This window comes from Vidua chalybeata, chromosome Z (assembly GCF_026979565.1).
Source record: "Vidua chalybeata isolate OUT-0048 chromosome Z, bVidCha1 merged haplotype, whole genome shotgun sequence".
Taxonomy (NCBI): domain Eukaryota; kingdom Metazoa; phylum Chordata; class Aves; order Passeriformes; family Viduidae; genus Vidua; species Vidua chalybeata.
Window position 1 is genome coordinate 42,654,928 of NC_071570.1, and position 20,648 is coordinate 42,675,575.

The following is a 20,648-nucleotide window of genomic DNA, read 5'->3' on the forward strand; positions in this document are numbered from 1 at the left end:
TTGCAACACGTGCAACATCTGCACATCTGACTGTATTTAAGGAAGGAAGATATGGATTAGATCCATTATCCAAGGTCATATCAGTCCTGGATTGGTAAGTTGTTTAGTACTGAGGGAAGTATATTTTGTCCCTAAATTTCCTATCCCAGCAGTTCTCATTCTGTCTGAGAGAAAAGCACTTGTCTCTCCTCTCCAAACAGGTCAAGTTTTGCTCTTCTAGCAGTGTAATTCTTAGTCCCTCTGTTTTCATGCAAATGCTTCTCTCTCGATGCCTTCTGTGCTGCTCAGCCGTGGCCAATTTTCTCAGTGTCTCTTCAGAACTGGCTAATTGCTCAGTGACCCAGAAGCACAAAGCACAAGCAGTGCTGGAGGAATTTGGTGTGCTGCTGTGCCCTGCCTTCATGAGGATTGCCTCCTCCAGAGCCAATTTGGCCTCTGGATAAGGAAGCACATTACAAATGAGTTTGGGTCTCATAAAAACTGACCTGCAGCTTGATGGCTTACTCTGAACCTTGAAAATGCTTTTTGCTTTCTTTTCAGTCCCTCCCCTGTTATTTAGTCTAGTTGCAAGTAGCTGCTCTCTGTTAGGGGGAGAGCTGAGGAACACGGGGTGCATCCAGGGACTTGTGAAACCACAAGCTTTCTGAGCCACTTTTGTAGGCCATGTAGGGATATATGCACTGGTGTTTATTCTTTGGTATGGGAAGGAAACCCAGTGCTGGAGGCCTTCAAGAAGAGCAGGTTGGAGACATGTACAGACAGGTGGTTCTGAGCCTGCCTTGGAGCAGGAAGGTCTGGAGGTGGCTGCTACAACAGTCTCTGGGTTCAGGGCACGCAGGTCCCAGCAAGAGGCTGTGCCATTGGTGTGGAGCTCGCCAGGGTGCGAACAGCATTGCTTGTGGCCTGCGGCTGTTTTGCTGCATGGCCCTGTGACTCATAACTGTAAATCAACAACCACCACAGGGAACACCGGCAAATGCAGGCTCCCTTGCCCCTTCTGCCTTCTCCTTGGCCTCCATGATTTCCTGCCTGACACTGTGCTAGGAAAGCCATTAGCAGGAAGATGTTTGCATCCCCAAAGCATCTCTTCTCCCTCCACTGTCCCACATCAGGTTCCTCCTCGTCTAGCATAGCCTGAGATAAAATGAAGGGACTGTCTAAGCCTGGAAAGCTGTTACTTGGGAAATGAGATGGTCCATGTGCCAGCAGGCTACAGTTCCTGGGCAAAACAGAAGCCTTTGGATATTTACCTGGACACCCTGGGCACAGGCACAGTGCACAAATCCAGGTGTCCAAGAGTGTTGCCCCACAGTTACAAAGGGTTCTAGATCCTGAACAGAGGTGTGACAACCTTAGACACTCAGCATGTTTGGAGAACTAACCCAAACTAGCAGGGGTAGATTGACAGGGCTTGAATACTCTCATTAAATCTATTTTCTTTGCTTTTGGTGAAATAACTTTTGGGTTGCATCAATGTATGTGAAGGAAGAAGACAGCTCCATGTAGTAGAAGCATTGCTGAACCCCAAGGTCAAGAGCTGGAATTTTTCTTCTGTTTACTGTTCCTGGCCACATCTTCAACTTTTTTTGTTATGTAATGTCCCTTTCTGTGGCTGCTGTGTTTGGCAGTTGTTGGAGATAGAACATCAGTGTATTTACAAGTCATTTTAAGCTGGAGTCAGTTCCCAGTGGTCAGGGTGAAATGTGTTTAGTATGTTAAATGGAAACACTGGCAACTGAAGCAAGGTCCCACTTTACAAAAAATCCATAGTACTTATGAATAATTTCTAAAGTGTAAGTCTCATTCTGTGAGGTGCTGTGTGCTGTCAAGGGGATACTGACAAAGCCAAGAAGACTGGCTTTGATTTTTAAGTTTTGTCTTTGAAGGTCTGTATAATAAAAAGAGTTGCCTATGTTTGAAAGTAATGTGAGACTGCTCCATTTTGCAATACTAGCAGTTTGGAGAAAAAATGCTAGGGGGATTTGGTTTTGTGATCAGTAATAGTCAAGACTTTCTAGGCATAAATCTGGTGTGTGCCCTTGGATTTGCTGTCCTTAGTAACTGAGATCTCAATCTGGCCAAGCAAAATTGTTTCTAGTTGTGTCTTGTTTACACCTTCCCTTTTATTTCTCCACATTGCTACTGTTGTGTTGCTACAAGCACTGTTTTTTCTGCAGGCTTTGCATTCTCTTCCTTTGTGCACAGATTGTATCTGTTCTTTGGTGTCTGCCATCCTAGAGCTCCCCAAGTCCCAGCAGTCTGGATTTTGCTCCTCTGCAGCCTGAAGAGCCCATTGCTGCCTGTCCTGGGAAATGCCTAATGCATGAGAAGGAGCCTTGCCTTATGTTTTCAAAGGACTTTCATTTTGGTTAGATCTGCAATTGCCTGAATATACCTGTTCAACTTGCACAGCTCCTCTTTGAGGCAGAGCCTCAGCTTTCTTCAGTGCCTTGGCAGAAAGCACAGGGCATTATGGCAAGTAAGGCACTGCTCAACCTCACAGGATCTGCTTGGCTCACCTGTTCTTCCTGTTTCTTTATTTGTTCTCTGTGCATTTATTTCTCTGCAGATGACTTAAATCCCATCCTGGAGATTGGAAGATCATGAGAAATGACCAGCTCTTTGCCCGAATAACAGCCCCAGTACAAGGGCAGAGGGACCCCTAGGGAAACAAGCTGTTTTCAAAGCATGGCTTTGGCAAAGCCAGCAGTGGAGGCTTTTTGGGAGGCTCTCATTCTTCCAGCAATGACTGAATGTGAATGCAGGACTGCCAGCCATCAACCTGCTCTGCAGTGACAGTTCAATGTTCAGCCACCCTGCCAGAACTGATTAGAGTGGCCTGATGAAGGAGGTAACGTGGGTGCTTATCCTCCAGGTCATCTGAGGGTGAGCTGATTTTATGCCAGAGAGCCCCAAGCAGCTCTCAGGAGTGCAGCTATTCCTGAGCACTGGCTCTGCACAGGGGAATGAAGGAAGAAAGCTTGTTTGCTCAGCCCCTCAGCCACAGGCTGTGTCTGAAGGACAAGGTAATGGCTTGTCATGAGGACAAGGTGCAAAGCAGTGCCTGGGGCCTTGGAGACCCAGCCATGGTCCTGGCCTCTGTATGTCCTTGGATGAGATACAGCTCCTCTCCATGTTGAGTAGGATGAGGACACCCATCTGTCTTGGAGCCACAGCAGCCAAGTGACGTTTGTCCATAGGCACCGTGGATCTACTCTCCTAGAGCCTCTTGCCTCCTGCTGAGTGCTTTTGGGACTCATCCAATATCATCATACCTGAGGAGTGGAGCTGCAGTTGGGGTGCAGTGATAGACAGCCCTGTCCCACCAGGGCCCAGATCCTGGAAAGCCCTCCTGCCTCCTTCCTGTGCTTGGATGTCACATGCTATTGAGCCCAAGATTTCAGGCTGAGCCAGCTAGGTCACTGAAAAACTGAAGAAAATTAGGAAGTGGAGCCAGGGGCAGAGGGAAGAGATGGCAGTGGTATGAGTGAAGGGATGAGAAGCTGGATCATAGTACAAGTAGGAAGGAGCAGGCACCCCATGGGGGACCTGGCCAGAAAAGCACACAAAATCCTGGAACGTAGGTCAGTAGCTCCTTGTTGGCTCTCTACCTTCATGGTGTAGGTTTGGCCTCTGTTTGCCATGGCATCCACTGGTCATGCAGTTAAGGTGGAGAAAAGTAACTGATTCTCCCCCAGCTCATGGTTGTGTAGTGTTTTGAGCACCTGAGAACTCACTCAGCAGGGATGGAGAACAGGACACTGGTCTTCATTTGCAAGACCCTTTCCCATCATGTTTCTGCCTTACCTCACAGAATCTAGTCATGCCCCAAAGCTTGAAGGAGGAGGGCTTTTACTCTTCTTGGAGCTCTACAAGGAAAATGGATACAAATTAAGAGGGGAAATTTAGGTTAGATACTAAGAAGAATTCTTTTCCTGTGAGATTGGTTAGACCACAGGACAGTTTGCCCAGGGAGGCTGTGGATAGCACAACCCGGGCAGTGTTGAAAGCCAGATTGGATAATGCCTTGAGCAGCCCAGTCTAGTGGGATGTGTGCTTGCCCATGGTAGGGTGGGGGTTGGGACTGGATGGTCTTTCAGGTCCTTTCCAAACCTTAAGGTTCTACGATTCTGCGATACCTTGTCCCTGGGCATTGACTGGGAGCTCTGGGACAGTGTTTCTCATTGCAGAGCATGGTGGTATTTGCTACAGTGACAAATGCAGGAAATTTTTCATGACATGGAATAGGAAGAAATGCAGCTATGAGGGCCAAAGGAACAGCTTGATACCTGGCACATTCCTGTAATTCCTCCTGAGCCTCTGCCAGAGCCTGACACAGCCTTCCCCAAACAGCTGGCCTGGACTGGAAAGGGCTGAGAAAGGGCTGAGGCTGCCTGTGGAGACACAGAGGGCAGCTCCCTGCCTGGGGGATTATGTCTGTGCCATTGTAAAACACACCCCAAATGCATTGCTGTAAAAAGCCCTTCACTTGCAGACTTCACCTGTGGCTTTAGTGGCTCTGGGTGCATCCATCTGAAGTCCTTCATGCCCCTGCACACCCTGATCGAAACCATTGTGCTGCTTCCGGCCCTTCCTGAGCCTCTCCCCAGCTCACGCTTGTGCCATCTCCCAGCCTCCTGCAAAAGAAAAGAAACGGAGACACCTACACCTGCAGGCAGGGCAAATAAATATTTCTTGCACAAATTAATTTGATGGGGTCAATGCAGAATTGTTTAAATGAGAGAAGGGAAGGGATTGCCGATGAATAAAATGTCTCATTGCTCACAGAGATGGAACTGACGCAAGAGGATTATTTTTATCCTGTGGAGAAAAGGAAGAGCCCTGTGAAGCAGAGGAGAAGAGGGTCTGACTTACAGTCCTGCTGGCTGTGTGAGATGCAGTGATGGCTACAAGCAAAGCAGCTCTGAGGTTCTCCTGGAGGGAAACTGTTATGATCCAATTCATTGACTGATTTTGTGAGAAGGGATGCCAGGCACCAACTGTGTGAGGCTGTTCTAGGGCAAATATCCCCTGGTCTCCTCTACTCCCATATCTCACCAGGGAGCTGCCAGTAATCCCACTGCTCTCAGTCTAAGGTGTGCCTGAGCTTCTCACCCCTCATGGGGCCTGGTCAGTGCAGAGACCTGTTCTGCCAGGACAATGACGTGGTTTTCAATCTCCCACCTGTTGGGCTAAAATCTTGTTGTTATCCCCCAGATCACCTTCCATGAACTGTGCCCTTGCTGCACCATGTCCTGTGGGTGCTGCCCTCCCCAGCACAAAGAGATCCTTTCACATGCCTGCCCATGATGCTCCCATTCTTTTGCAGTGGAAGAGCTGGCTGTGTTACTGTTTCACAGGAGTGCCAGGTCCCATCCAGGTGATTATCCCTCTAACTCCAACCCTGATGGCAAAACACTCCCTCCCCACAATCATATATTCGTGCTGGGGATTGTCCCTGCTTACTCGTAGTATCTTGCATTTGTCCTTGCTAATTCACATGCAGGTTTTCCAGATTATATCTCTTGTACAGCAAAGTAATTTCAAATTCCAGTCCTGCCTTCCTGGACACCTGCAGCCTTCCCATCTGTCCCACTATCCAAGCACTAACAGAAACTCTGACCAGATCCCCACCAGACGACAGAGTTGTGAGAGTTACACACATCTCAGTGCTGACAGCTCTGGGTACAAGTATTCAGCTGGGTCTTACTAGTTTCTACTCACTTTGTGTAAATCTAATGTCTCACTTCAGGATCAGAATATCAAGGGAGACAATGGCAAAGTCTTCCCGAGGTCATGGTTAATGACTTCCGTGCATGCCTTTCCCATCCACAAGGAGTATTGTACTGTTGCAAAAAGGAATCAGATTGATGCAGCATGACTTCTTTGGTGCAAATTCACATTAGAAATGATGCATTTTAGGCATTTACAGGTTGTTGACTTGTTCCATTCATCTTATGAAAAGTGAGATTAAATGGAATTATTTTCTTTTCTGGATAGTTGCTGCATTTACCTTTTTCAGCTTCCTGATCCCTATCCTCTCCTAAAATTCCCCCAAGAAATACATGAGGTTAAGGCTGTTAGATTGATCAGGTGACTTGTGCCCTTCCCAGGGAGCTGGGGCTGTTGTGGTCAGGATGGTGTCAAACACAGTAATCAAATCAAAGTGTGTGGGTAGAGATAGCACCTTCTATTACACAAATAAGTATTCTTGTGAAGAAAAGAGAAATGCTTTTGCCCTAAAGCTGGTATTTTATTCTCCAGATATGTATTATTTGAGTTAATAAAAGTCATTGCCTTTCCCTGCAAGCCTGTGCTGTCTTGGTACACACTAACCCTGCTCACCAGAAATCTCCCCACGTGGTTGCTGGTGTTAGCGCTCATATCCTGAGGAGAGGGGAAAGGATCCTTCCCAGAAGCACAGGAGGGAGCATGAATATCAGCACTGCTCAGTTATTGCTTTCTTATTTTTTTGCCTCATCTGACTTTTTGATGATTATATAGACTTGCTGTCAGAAGTAAGATGCCAAAACAGTCAGACACCAGAATGACCAGAAACAACTTTGCAAATACTGCTATGAGACTGGAGGATGTTCATTCCTCTCCAGGATTAGGTTTCCTGCTTTGATCTGCACTGAAGCAACATGCTAAGCCAGGGCAATGAACTCAAAGGCTCTCATTTTATCTGGCCTGGCCAACTGATGGACATTCAGTGGGAATGCAGGAAATTAATAATTTTGTTTATTTCATGTCAATAACAACAACAACAACAACAACAAAAGCATGCCAGGCTTTGCCTCTTGGTTTGATTTCATAACAGAGCTGAACTAAAAGCTGATGGATTTGATATCAATTAGAACTGCCTGCTCAAGAAGAAAAGCTGTGCTTTAAAAGCTATGCTGTAAAAACATTGCAGCCCAACTGACTCCTGCAACCTGAGGGCTGAAAAAATTAGGCAGCACAAGTGAAATGGAAGCCCACCCTGAGGAACCTCTTCTTGTCTGCTTCCACAAGGCTGAAGGTAGGGCTGTGGAGGTGGTCTCACTCAGCTCAACCTCATGGGGTTTTCCAGACTAAAGCACCAGGAAAAGAGAGGGATGTGGGTCCCTCTTCTGCAACTGGGAGAGCCTGGGGTAGCTTGAGCCTGAAGTGCAGTGCCTAAGGAAGGAAATCTTGACTGGCTGTGGAGTATAAAGACTTGCAGAAGACTTGTCCCCAAGTTGCTTGTGCCTTGCTGTGTGGGGAAATTTCATTCTTGAGAGTGCTTTTACCTGGCTCATAGCCAGGGATGTGCTACCAGCCATGGTTTTTCAGATGCCTGTGTGTTAGGCAAATTCTTCTGCAATCAGGCCTGCATTTCAAGCCAAAGTTAGTCTGAGCTCTGATTTAGAAAAGCAGCAAGAAATTGGGGCACCACCACTGTGCACGTGAAAAGGAAGAAAGAGATACGGCTTGGCAGAGAGAGCTCCAGTCCTCGGTTTCCTTATCTCTGAAATATTCGGGTGTGGTGGCAGGCTGAGCAGATGTTAACAAGACAAGGCAATTGGTATCTCCAGTCAGTATCTTCTTTCTACCCCTGTCCCTTACCCAGACTGAGATAACTGGCAGGGGTTCACTGGAGAGGTACAGCCTTTGTGCCCGGGCTTCACTTTAGGCTTTTACCTTTCTGAAGGCTTTAGTGAAACCCCTGAGTGCACCTTGTCCCTGCCTCTCCCTGAGTGAGTAACCCCAGGTTTTTGAAAGGCTCGTGTGGATTGTGCTGGGAGGAGCTAGAGAAATATCACGTTATGTGATGTGGTTGAAGGACTTCGAGAAAATTTAAATGTTGCAATTGACCTGTTTCCCCTGCTTCAGAAAGAATTGCTTGTCTATCAACATGAGATCTCTTAAACACCACCACACTCCCGTATACACATAGTACTCCTTGGGCTTTCAGCCTTACTTGGCAATTGCTGTTTGACTCAGACCTATGGTAAACCTTTGTCAAGATGCTACTTATGCCTCAAAGAACGGTTGAACATGGACTTTCTCTGGAAAATAATCACCCTGCTTAAAAGAAAAAGCACCCCAAAACACCTGTATGGATTCTGTTAAAGAGAGCTGGGACCAGCAGAACTTTAAATGTAACTAGGAAGGGGTCTGCACACATCCAGGGTTGACTCTGCAGTGGAAGTGGTTGATTGATTGATTTACCCATTGATTGATTAATAGAAAGTAGAAATGGAAAGTAAGTCTTAAAAGACCAAGATGGTTGACCTAAGGCCTAGGAAAAATAACTTCAAGGAGGTTTTGAGGACCTTGCAAGTAAATTAAGCTTTATAACTTATAATTTAAAATGTGTAATTTAAGTTTGTATATGTAATACAATTGTATTCTATATTGTATGCATATATAAAATATTACATAATATATAGTATGTAATGCAATTCTATATAATATATGAATATATTTTAAGAAAATATAATGTGATCTCATCCTAAAGGCATCTACATAGGGAGGGATTTGCAATGGAGGAAAGCTCTTTAAAATCAGCAGAAAGAGATATAATGGGATTTGGCAGCTGACCAAATTAAACAAGGGCTTGAACACACCTATTTAGCATGGCACTAGCTTGTCTGCATCCCTCAAACTCCTTCAGGTCAAAATACCTTGTCTTTTAGTGAAAGCTCTGATTTAGCTCCAGGAAGAGTCATTGTTGTGTTCAGGATACTGACTGGAGCTGTGTGAATCATAATCATTATTTCTGGGTTTAAAAAGATATAAAATCTACTTCCACTTTTTGATCTTACTGACCTGACAGGGGAATTGTCAGGCAGCATTACAGAGAGAGATTCACAACTTTTACAAAGGGGTAATGACAGCTCAGAACAGGCCACCTAGCTGCATTTACAGACTCCTGAACTCCTCACTTTTGTTGATTATGGCTTGGTTTTTAGCCTGTGTGTTAAATGATCAAACTGCAAGCACGCAGCAACAGCAAGGTGCTACAGTAACAGTGGGAATTTATTGACGCTAAACCCATGTTATGATTTTTTTGTGCCACTGATATAAGCATAGTGGGATAATATATACTTGTCCTACATGTCTAGGATTATATAAGCTCCCTTCTTACATCAGCTTTTCAATTTGTGGGTAGGCATGGGGAAACAATCCCCACTTTCTCATCCTTGCCAGCTCTCACAGGCTTGTAGTCCAGCTTTCTCCTTGGTCCTGTCACCATCTGCCTCAGGCTTCTGCTCTCCATGGGTTTTCTCCAGTGCTTCCTGGTTGTCATTTTTCACTGAAGGACCTTCTTCTTCTCTTTAGCCCTTTGACACCAACATTCAAATTGGTGTGTGTAGCTTCCACACCATCTAGATACTCTGGGAGGAGGGTGCTGGGGAACTGGTTCCCACTGTGCTAGTGCTCTCCAGGAGCTGGGAATTGAAAGCTGTATTGGTCTGCACTGGTTCTGACATTATGAACTCTATAAGGTTTAAGAGGACATTTGGTTAGAAATGCTGTCTGCAATAAGAGCATGATAGCAGAGTAGGGTAGAGCTGAAAGAATCATCATCCAGTTTACACTTGGTGATGAAGAACATCCTGGGATTGCAAAGCCATGGGCACCTTCAGGCTGGAAGTGATATTGGGATATTTCTAGTCCAGCCTCCAGCTCAGAGCAAGTACAGCCCTGAAATCAGACAAGGTTGCTCAGAGCTTAGGCGTCTCTTGAAAAACTCCAGGGCTGGAGATCTCACAGCCACTCTGGAGTCTTGTTCCAATGACTAAGTGTCACAGTGGAGAAAAACTTTCTTATGTCACATTGAATTCTTCCCTGTTTCAGTTTATGGCTGTTGTGACTCATTCTCCTGCTGTGCACTCCAACAGAGTCCATTTCTGTCTTCTTAATATCCTCCACTTGGGTGCAGGCAGGTGCCTGTTAGGTCACCCAGAACTGCATCTGCTATAGGCTGAGCAAGCCCAGCAGTATCTGTCCAGTACAAATCCTCCAGACATCAGCAGTCTTGGTAGTGTCTGCTGGACTCAGTCTGTCTGTCCCAGCTCCAGCAATACAAAGAGTGAGGCAAGGATCAGGCCATGTTTGCTGGTGTTTTGAAGTTTTCAGTGGCACTACGGTGACCGGCTTGGTGTCATAGTTCCAGCTGTTAACCCAGCACTGCCAAGCCCATCACTAAACCATGTCCCTGAGTGTCAACATATCTTTTAAATACCTCCAGCACTGGTAGCACCACAACTTCCCTGGGCAGCCTCTTCCAGTGCTTGACAAGCCTTTTTGGTGAAGAATTTTTCTGTAGCAGACCTATCCACTTATTGTTAAGGATGTGCATCAATGTCAGTTAAGCTCTGTCAACAGGTCCCCTCTAGTCCTTACATCTGCAATTATTTGTCAGATAATTTATTTTGCCACCTTGGCCACTGTTTTGCTGAAACTGACAGCTGCTGGTTAACCTTATTCCGTCTTTGGTACTTGTGAGACTTGCTCAGCAATGGAGAGATTACTTTGGGAAGTGCTTGCCTTAAGGACCTTGATGACTTCTACATAATTTTCTTTCCAGCATGCCTCTATTTTGCAATACTTTGTTTCAAAAAAAATCCATTAGTTTCAGCAGCCAGCTGAGCAGATGGGTTTAACTGTTCTATGGCTCTGAAGTAATTACATTTTGGTACAACAGAGACACAGAAGCAAACATGTAAAATTAATTCAGATGCAGCATCTCAGTCAGTGTCTCAAAGCAAAGAGGACTTTAGGGAGCCCACTCCTGGCTACACTGAGACTGTGCTGTTGGCAATGTGGACAATCACTAGGAATATCTCCCTCCAGTTTCCACAGATTATGTTGGATTGGCTTTTCCCATGGCCAGTTCCTTCTTCAAAAATATACTAGTATCAGAGAGACTGATTACTGCTCCCATCTCTCTCTCCTGCTTCTGTTATAATTAAAACAGTAATATATGCATGAAGCAATTAGATTTTAATAATGCTTTTCTAAACAGGATGTCAAGGAGCTTAGTACAAAGACTTGGGCTGGAGCCAGATCAGCATCTTAAGGCTGGATTGTCATTAAAATTGGCTGCCTCCTGCTTGAACAGCTTACACGAGCACAGAATCTGGATTTGCTTTTTATTCAGAGTGTACCTCATCTTTGTTTCCAGACAGGACCCAGAAGACCCCCTGTTTCTGGGTGGCAGGGTCAGAGTGAGGGATGGGTAGGGACACATCACCAGTGCATACGGTAATCTGTGCCTGCTGGTGGGACAGGAGCATCCCCAACTCCAGCCCTGTTGCCATCCCCATCACTGCATGCCAGGGAGCCCATATCCAGGTCCATCCTGGGTTCCTTCCAGCAGAGCAGCTTTTGACCAGGTCAGGCCATATCAGCACACTGCTGGCAGCGTCTCCCAGAAGGAAATTAATGGTCCTGTGTGTGCCTGTGCCTCAGAGGAGCACTCCCTGAACTGCCTCCCAGCATGTTGCTGGAATTCTCCTGCGCTGTTTTATCCTGTCTGTTTCTGGCTGATATGCAGTGCTTGGGCCCTGCATTTGCAGCCAGATGAGTAGGAATCCTGTTCTCTGCACAGCTCTTGCTCAGACCCTTATGGACAGTCCAATGCAGCTGGGTCAGTAAACATGGATGGGGAGTGTGTAACACAACCTCAGCATCACTGCAGGATGTGGGCTCAGAGGGCAGATGTCTCAACAAGCAGCAAAAAATATCGTGCATGGACCAGCACTATGCCAAGCCCACTCAGGAGAGGACTGACACCAACGATTCTCAGGAGCTCCCAGGGCAAAGCAGCGCTGTGGTGGGATACAACAGGGCCCTATCTGTCTGTGTGGCAGGAAGGGATTTCTCAGCTGCCATAAATGTGTAAAATCCAAGGGAAGAACAACAGCTCTAGCTGCAGAATTTCCTGTGCTTGTCCTGTGTCCAGCTCCTCGCTGACCTCTTTTAAACCCTGATTTGCATGCTGCAGCATAACTGAGTTGTGGCTGATGTGATTTAGCATGACGTCCCACGCTGTCCAGGCTAACAGTGTATCTGGTTCCCAGGCCTGGGAGTGTTTGTGTGGTATTTATCATTTGCCTGGTGGTTTCCTGTGCAGCAGGTGGAGAGAAGCTGTGCAAGTCATTTAATCTGAGGTAAATGGGGAGACTCAGTCTGAAGTAAACAGGATGCACTTCGGTGAGAGTGGAGGCAAACAGAAGGAGAGGGAAAGGAGGTTGGAATAAGCAATTGAGGAGGTGAGCAAAGAAAGGTCTCACTTGCCTGAGCAGAGAGCACAGGCAGAAGAGGAGTGAGCAGGAAACATGATCTGATCCTGTTGCACTGCTTTGCAACACAAAGGCCTCTGCTCCAGTTTTGGGTACTGGGGTTGAGGGACATGAGGAGCAGGAGAGCAGCAAGGACAGTAGAGCCAGCTGCGAGGCTGGAGGCAGGGAGATGAGAGAGGTGAGCACACCCAAAGAGATCCGGGGCTGGCAGGGTAAGGAGGGCAGTGCTCCGAGGTAACAAGGCAGCAGGAAAAGACTTAGGGAGAAGGTTTCATTGGGCATAAGAGGGACATGCTGACAGACATCTCCAAGAGATGGGTTGGCAGTACCATTCCTGGGGGGTTTCAAAAGAAATGGCTGTGCAGATGTTGGGAGCAGAGTGGGACAATCCACTGCATGGGGCCTCTTGTGTTGGGGTGTTAATAAACATCCCAAGGACTGGACAAGCATCTGTCAGAAGCAATTTAAGAGTAGCTGCTCCCACCATGGACAAGAGTACACTAGTGAACTAACTCCTCCTAGCTCTGCCCCAAGTGACTCTGTGATTTAAAAGAAAAATACACAAGGAGAATGCATTGTTGAGATGACACAATTGTTCACAAGGCTGAAATATCTAGTGCAATTTCTGAAGCATCCCTGAGTTCAGTCATGGAGAGCAGGAAAGAGAAAGAGAGAAATGTGGCTTGACATTAAATTGCAGACTGAGTTCTTTCATAAGCAGAAGAATATCAGTCATAATACATCTTTCATGCCATTGGCATTTAATGTTATTACATATGAGGCTTCTTTGAGCAAGGACATTTATTTTTACTTCTAATAATAGCAAAATCTGGTTTCCCGTGTACTTGCATTTATCCAAATGAAGTATATTCACATGCTCCCATGTAAGTAGCAACCCAGAATATATTTCCTATACAAATACTTTTATGAACTGTATTAAAAAAAATTAAAGAAGGTGCTGTGTTAAAAGAAAAACAGCAACTGGACTTTCTTAAGGCAGTTAAAAAGTGATCATGGAGGGCATGTATATGTTAACAATGGTGGCCAGAGAAAAAGACATTGAAAAAACTCCAGCTTTTTAAAATATACTGTTCATACAACTGCAAATGTTCTCTCATGAGATGCTGTGCTCTGTGATATAACAGAAGCACACAAGAATTGCAGGAGCTGCATATTCATATTTGTGTTTGATTGCTTTTATTAAACTCTAATCCGTAACTGCTGACTGAGCTGGCATGCCAAAGTAAAGCTGAAGTAATTAAAAAAAAAAAAAAAAAAGAGAGAGAGAGAGAGATGCTGAGTGATAAGGAAATGTTGCTGGGTGTCTGACTGTGCTTCCTGGCAGGAATCAAGGGCTGCAGCTTAAGAATGCTGGGGTCACTGCACTCTGCAGAGCATATCCTTGATTTTATCCCTCTGGATGGGTTTGATGTATGTGCCTTTGGATGCTGTGTGTGCCCAGGCCTTTCACGTCAGGTTTGCCAACCCAAGTGAAGAGGTGCTGTAGATGTGGCCCCTCATGGCAGGTGCAAGATTTAGGGCAGTCTAGTCAGCTTTTGGATTGTCTAGGTTACATTGAGGTTTGGTGTCTGGGTGTTACTGGAATTGCAGCAATATTTAAAGTCAAGCTAGAACACTAGGTATTGCCTGTCTAGTGGGTTTTATGGACAATCTCAATTAAAATCCCCTTCTCATTTCCTTCCTCCCCACTGCGGGTCTGAGAGATCCCACAGCTCAAACACTTGGCACTAATGCCCCCAGCAGCCTTTGCATCCCATGCCGTTATAACATGTGGCACATAGACAGGCTTTGAGTACTGGGGCTTCCCAAAAAGTTAAAAGCTACTTGAAACAATTTATCCCATCCTGATGAGCCAGATGGCACTGCAGAAAATCTGAATCTGGTAGGGCTGGATCCAGGGTTTGGGTGGGTGATGCACTCCCTGTCCCCACAGTGAGGTGAAGGAAAGGGTGTCCCATTCCCTATGTCCTCATCCCAATGGGGGTTTGCACCATTGGACTTGAGGAAAAAGCTTTTAGGGGTTTTATTCCACTCTGACTCCTTCAGGAGGTTTCAGTGTGCCAGGACAGGGTATTCCTCCCTGGACTTGAGGAAAAAGCTTTTAGGGGTTTTATTCCACTCTGATTCCTTCAGGACGTCTCAGTGTGCCAGGACAGGGTAATTGCCTTGCACAATGAGCACACAATGGTTTTTCTCAGTGCTTAGTACAACTCACTTAAGTGATACGACTGGAAGTCTTTTCCATGTACCTTGTGAAGAGTTTTTTTTTTCCTCACCAGGCTGTTCTATTTGAATAGAGTCTATAGATGTTGGCTCATCTCAGTGACTAAGGCTGATGACACCCAAAAGAAAGCTGTTCTTCATCTCATACACCCAGAGCTCAGAGTTTAGCCAGATTGTCCTCAAGGCTGACAAAACACAGTTGTGACCTCTTGGGACTCTGTTGCTGATGTTTCCTAGTCACAGCATCTGTGCAGGGCAGAGTTAATGGTACTGGCTCATTTCAGACCCATAATGTCTTAAGATGACTTTAAAATTTATCCTTCTCTTGAAAGCTATTTCTTTGGTGATTCATGAACTGAGGGTCATGACAACATCCCTCTTTTGAACTTGTGTCAGACAATGGAAAAGATGGAAGACCAACAGTCTTAAATGGTTTTGGTGGGTTTTTGCAGCTGGTACAGGGATAAATTCAGAAGGAGATAACAAATCATTGTAATGCCCAGTTCAGAGGAGCTGTGGGGACTGCCATGAGATAAATCTGCATTCGGCTTGGCCTTGTTCACTGAAGTTTTCATGCTAAATGTGGTCTTCTTATGGCTAAATTTAGGTGCCTAAATTAGTGGTCTGTAAGAGACATTGCTCAGTGCTCTGGAGTTAGCAAGAATAGGGAACATTCTTCAGGGAACAGCTCCTGCTGTGTCCACAACTTCTGCTTGGCCAGAGGACACTGCAGTGGGGGTGAGCAAGGAGGTGGAGTCCCAGCCAGCCCCTGGCAGAACAGACACAGAGCAGTGACGATGCACAGGCTGTACTCCCTCATGGCCATGGATTTGACCAGGCTGTTAGCTCCCTGCTGCTGCAGAGCCCATCCATTCCATCAGGCATTCCCTCCCCTCTCCCATGGATACTTGTGAACAGGCCAGCTCTGTGGTGTGCTGTGGTCAGCTACCCACTATGTAGGGACAAGTGACCCCTGCTCACAAGCCCTGCCCAATGCCTTCTGGTTTATTTCCAGTGACAATCCCATCTGCTTCCAGGTCTGATCCAATTTGGTTTGCACTTCCTGCCTGCTGGATGTCCTGACCTTTGTTCCCATGCCTTTCCTGGCAGATGTGTGCTGCTGAGCCACAGGCTGGTCCTGACACTGTGACTTAACCAATTTAAATGGTGACTTCCAACAAGCAAAGGCAGGTCAGCTGGGGCCCTGAGACCCATGTGCCATGTGCCCTGCTGTGCTTTGGCATGGGCCAGCCAGATTCCAGGCAAAGTCTCTGAGTCAGGATGTGAACTTGAGCAATGTGAGGGTGCTTGCCCTGAACTGCACAGACGGTTCCTGAAGCTGGAGGTAAGAGCATCCTTGAGGCCAGTGATCCTGTGTGGCTGCTGTCACCTGAATGACCCAGCCATCCCCTGGGCTTTTCTGCTGGTTTCATTTCCTGCAAAAACATTTACTGTGTCATTTATTTCCAAACAGTAGCAGAATAAGCTTAAATCCTTATTTCCAGTCTGTCAGTTAATCCTTCCATGGGCCAGGAGCGATGCTGTCAGATAAGGCTGTGAGCGTACCTAGAGGCTTTCTGTGGTTGAAAAGCATGTTGCTGTTGCATGTAAATGGACTTCTTGAGAGCCCAGAAGTGGTCCTGGCACAGACATCATCCCCAGCTCAGCATAACTCCAGCTTCATTTGACAGCACTGGGTAGCAATAGGACCATGATGAGGTGGATCTGGGAGGCTTCAGGGCTGCAGCTCATATCATATTCCTGTTGATACTATTAATGTTTGGTTAGTGGCCCAGGAAGATGATGAGGAAAATTTTTCTGTGTTCATGAAGGAGTTTGGCTTTCCTTGGTCTTCCTGACAGAAATGCTCCAGGGAAGCTTCGTCTTTGCTTTCATTAATTGAGTTCACCCGGCCAGTCACTAGTGTGGAGCCCTTACCCTGGAACTGTCACCTTAACCTGAGCAGAAGGAACAAAAAAATATCTGCTCCCAAAGAAATACACCTCTGAACAGCTAGCAGACTGTGAGCCCTTTCCCACTGAGGATAAGAATAAGCAGTTTTAGGTATCTTCTTGAGGCTTCTCATGCCCTTCAAAACAACTCTGTAAAAGCTTAAACCCTTATGCATGGGAGGCCAGTTCTTAGGTCACTGGGCTGCTTTATAAAATGTCTAGATTCTGTTCCAGCATGACTGTATCCAGAAGTCCCATCGAGTAAGGAATGATGACAGTACCATGACAACAGCAGGGCAGAGACAAGCCTGTGCCCCTTGGCCAAGGCTCAGCAGGGTAAAGGGTCACCTCTGCTCCCAAGGAAATCATGGGGACTTTCCTGACTATGCTCATGTCAGGGTGGTTGATTTCCTTGCTGCTTTAAAACATAAACATGTTTGGCCTTTTTTAATCAAAACTTTAGAGCAGATGTTTCATGATTATTCCCCCAATGGGAAAAAGACATGGAAACTGAGAAGTGCCAGCATCATGGCTTTTGTGGGAGAGTTTTGTTAACTCAGTGGCATACTGTTCAACTAGGGAATGAAGGCATTAGCCAAGACTCCAGTTTAAATGAGTCCCTTAACCTGCATGCAGAGTTCAGCATGTGCCAGCATAGGGATGGGTGGGGCTGAGGCTCCCAAGGGTCAAGGGATCTTCAAGCAGTCAATCCTCATCCTCATCTTTGTCCTAGTTCTCACTCCACCCTTCCGTTTGAGGCTTCACCTCAGTCATCTGTCGCCTCCTGCTTCACTTCCAGTGTCAGTACTCACCCTGGGGCTGAGAGGACCATCAAGGGTCCTGCACACTGCCTGTAGACCTGAGCCCCTTGCCTCAGTTTCCCTGCTTGACAAGCCAGGGAAGACCCCAGACATGAGGTAAAGGGAGTGTAAGGGCCATGAGAAACTTGGCAACAAATATAGCAGCACGGACACAAACAGGGGGGTCTCTTCCCCACCTCTCCTCCCTGAAGTCATGTTCTGTAAGCAGTGCAGAGTCTATCCCCACACAGCACTTTTCCTGGCCCTGCCATGTCCCTCATCACCATTTCAACAGGAACATTTTGCTCTCCAGTTGGAAGCAGTTAACAGTAAAGCCAATGCAAATGCTGCTCTGAGCAGCTCCAATACCCATTCCATGAGCTGCTCAGGGACAGACCTCCCCATGTAATCTCAGCTCTGCATCTAACAGCTTCTTGGGGAAGATTGATCTGCCCTGACTCACTCTGAGCTCCTGATGAGCCCTATGGATGTGGTACAATCAGGGATGTAGGTGGAGGACAGGCTCAGCTACACACATGTGGCAGAGCCCCACGAGTGCCCTCTCCACACCTGGCTGTGGCATCTGCTGAAGGCTGAGCTTTTCGGCAGCCGTCTGTGGAAGTGACACTTCCCCACCTCGTGTGGGGATAGCTCTGCTCCAAGAAGGACTGCTCATCAGAGGTCTGATGCACCTAAGGTCCCTGGATTTGTAGGAAGCTGCCACGTGCATCCAAGCAGATCCCACCAGTGCTATGCTGGTGCCATCAGTGGCCTAGCCAGCTCACAAGCACAAGTGCCCTGGGAGAAGCAGATGACAGAATAAAGGGAAACCTTCCATTCCAGTGCCCCCAAAAGGACATTATAATTTCCATTCCCTGTGTCATCTTGCTTGCTTGGTTATGTGGCGTTAAATTAGGGCTCTGGTTCAGTTATGGCTCATTACAAGCTTGTGTGTGGCTTTATTACAGCATGCTCAGAAGCACCAAAAGAGCTGAGCCAGTGTGAAAGTGAAAGTTTTAGGGACAGTTTGGTGACTAGGAGCTGAGCCTCAGGCTGGTGAATTCAGCAAGGCTTAGACACAGTTCCCATGGGCCTGCAGGACATCAGTCAGGGTTTCTTCCTGACCCTGCCAGTAGAGATATCAAAGGGCTTGGGATGGAGATGGATTGGTGGGAGGTGGCTTCAGCATCTTCTCTTCCCATTTGAGCAAAGCAGGTGCCTCTTTTGCCTGTCCCGAGGACCTTTGTGCAGTGCTGTATGTAACACAGAGTGCCAAAGGGAGGAGTTTGAACGTTGTCAGACAGCAAAACAGCTTTTCTGCAGAAATAGCTAAGTCCTGAAATACCTCAAGCAGCTGTGTTTATCCCAAGGCTCTCACTCAGAGAGATGCTCTGGTGTGGTGTGGGCCATTATTACAAACATCACTCTCAGTGCCCAGACCAGAGCCACGAAGGGTGCTGCTCATTTGTTGGCATTAATACAAACCACCATTGTCCCACCATGCAGCTGATGGACTCCGTAAATTAAAGAACCTGGGCTCATCCCAGTGCTCAGAAGCAGCTCTTCTTGGGAGCAGAGGGGTTTCCAAATATCCCTGTCCCCATCCTCCCCCCAGGACTGCTTTCATCTCAGCATTGTCCTCTGGCAGTTTAGGAAACCTCTGTTCCATCGAGGTTGTGCTGGGCTGGGAGGAGGGTGGACACAGGGATTCTCCGGGGAGTTTTTGCGCATTGTCATCACTCAGCAATGCCCACATTTGCTAGAGGAGCGCAGTCAGATCCATGTGGGCTAACAACTTTCTCCGTGTTGTGTGTTGGCAGGTCTTCAGGGAAGGTGTGTGTTTGTAATTGCTGCATCCGTGGCCATTAGCAGGGCTTATTCAGCGGGAGGAGAATTGATCTGTTGTAAGTGGGTAGAGAGGAAAGCTGGCAGTCTCCTTCCTCCGATGCTGAGTGCTACTCCTCTGGCCTTCTGAGAGCATGGAGAGCAGAGGCTGTGCTTTGGGGATGCCAAGAAGAGCCAGTACAGCAGCTTCCTGCAGGCTGCCTTCAAGCATGGTCAGGGATGTTCCTTTCTCTTTGCTCTGCTGCAGTGTTGGAGGCCTGCTGCCACCTCTCCTGAGCCCACCTGCCAGACTGTGCCAATCTCCTGCTCACCTGTGCTTGGCAGCTGCTTTCTGGGGTGCCCAGAGCCATGCTACACACAGAGGAGCTCCCCAGCCCCAAAGCAGGGGTATCCCACCAAATCCAGAGGCAAGGCAAGATCCAGCAGGCTGGCAAAGGGGAAGGCTGTGACTAAAAGGCAACACTTAATGATAGAAGTGGTGACTGTGGGGACGCTGTTTTGGAGAAATCGCATGGTGTGGATGCTCAGCTGCAGGAGGGCTTGATGGGCTCAGTGTAGCTTGGAAAATTCCTCTGCTGCAGCTGTGTCTTACATGATGTGAACCTGGAGAGCCTAAGCCCGGTTAATCACTTTCCCAAAGTGCCAGAACTCTGTTGAGAGCAATGCTGCAGCCCACAGCACAGCAGAAACATGTTCTGCACAAAGGACTGAGTGGAATTTGTGCCTTCAGTGGGGACATCGTCCTCTGCCAGGCCTGGAAAGCTCCTGCTGTGCCCAAACAAGCGAGGGCTGAAGTGGGCTGGCTCTTTCCCTTGTGCTATGTGATTTTTCTCAAGATGCTGGTAGTTTGCTTTAGCACTCAGGCAGGGAGCCCCTGGCATACTTGGGACAGGTGCTAGGGGAATGTGGGAAGTGCTTTTTCTCTGTGCCTGTGCTGAGGTGGGCATCAGGACTGGCACAGAAGTGTGTCCAGGCACAGGAGAGCCTCAGTGAGGAGTTAACAGCACACCTGGGAGCCCTGACTCACTTCTCCTCACCAGGTTAGGGGCTCTCAACACCCAGCTGCCCTCCTGGGAAAAGCCATTTGGGTGCAAAAGGGATGATCCCTGCTCCTCTGGCTGTCTCTGTCCAGGAGCACCTGCACAGGATGGGCATGGTGGGGCTGTTTTGGGGAGGTCTGGACATCTGCACACTGGACATCTGTCTTGCATGCCTAGCACCTACCTACACCTTGGGGGCATGGCTTAGAGGGTGGTCCAGTCCCATGGGGCTAAGAACATCTAGGAAGAGAGAGGCCACCCCCATTCCCATCCAAACACTTCATTAGTGTCCTTTCCCAGCTCACAGGAGCTTTCACACATCTCATGGCACCTTGGGCTTGAAATATGAGGATAAGCAGGTGCATCCCCCTATGGATCAACTGCCAGTGAGGGGTGAGAGCTCAGACACAGCACTCCAGCAGCCCTCCCTGTGTTGGACCTTTCCTCATCCCTACTTTCCTCCCTGCTCACAGTTCTATCCTGTTTGATCTT

At 47.3% G+C, this 20,648-nt stretch overlaps 1 protein-coding gene across 5 annotated transcripts in view; it reads left to right on the top strand.

The window, feature by feature from the left end:
• The window catches only part of DNAI1 (dynein axonemal intermediate chain 1), a 136,584-nt gene that overhangs the window by 115,665 nt on the left and 271 nt on the right, over positions 1-20,648 (top strand). Inside the window, exon 20 of one of the 5 annotated variants that reach the window (XM_053932954.1) lies at positions 2,570-2,593. The exons of the other annotated variants lie outside the window; for them this stretch is intronic. Within the exon in view, the coding sequence (XP_053788929.1) occupies positions 2,570-2,578 (9 nt within the window). The 3' untranslated portion in view covers positions 2,579-2,593. Of the gene's footprint in view, positions 1-2,569; positions 2,594-20,648 lie in introns of those variants that run through there. 5 annotated transcript variants of the gene reach the window in all.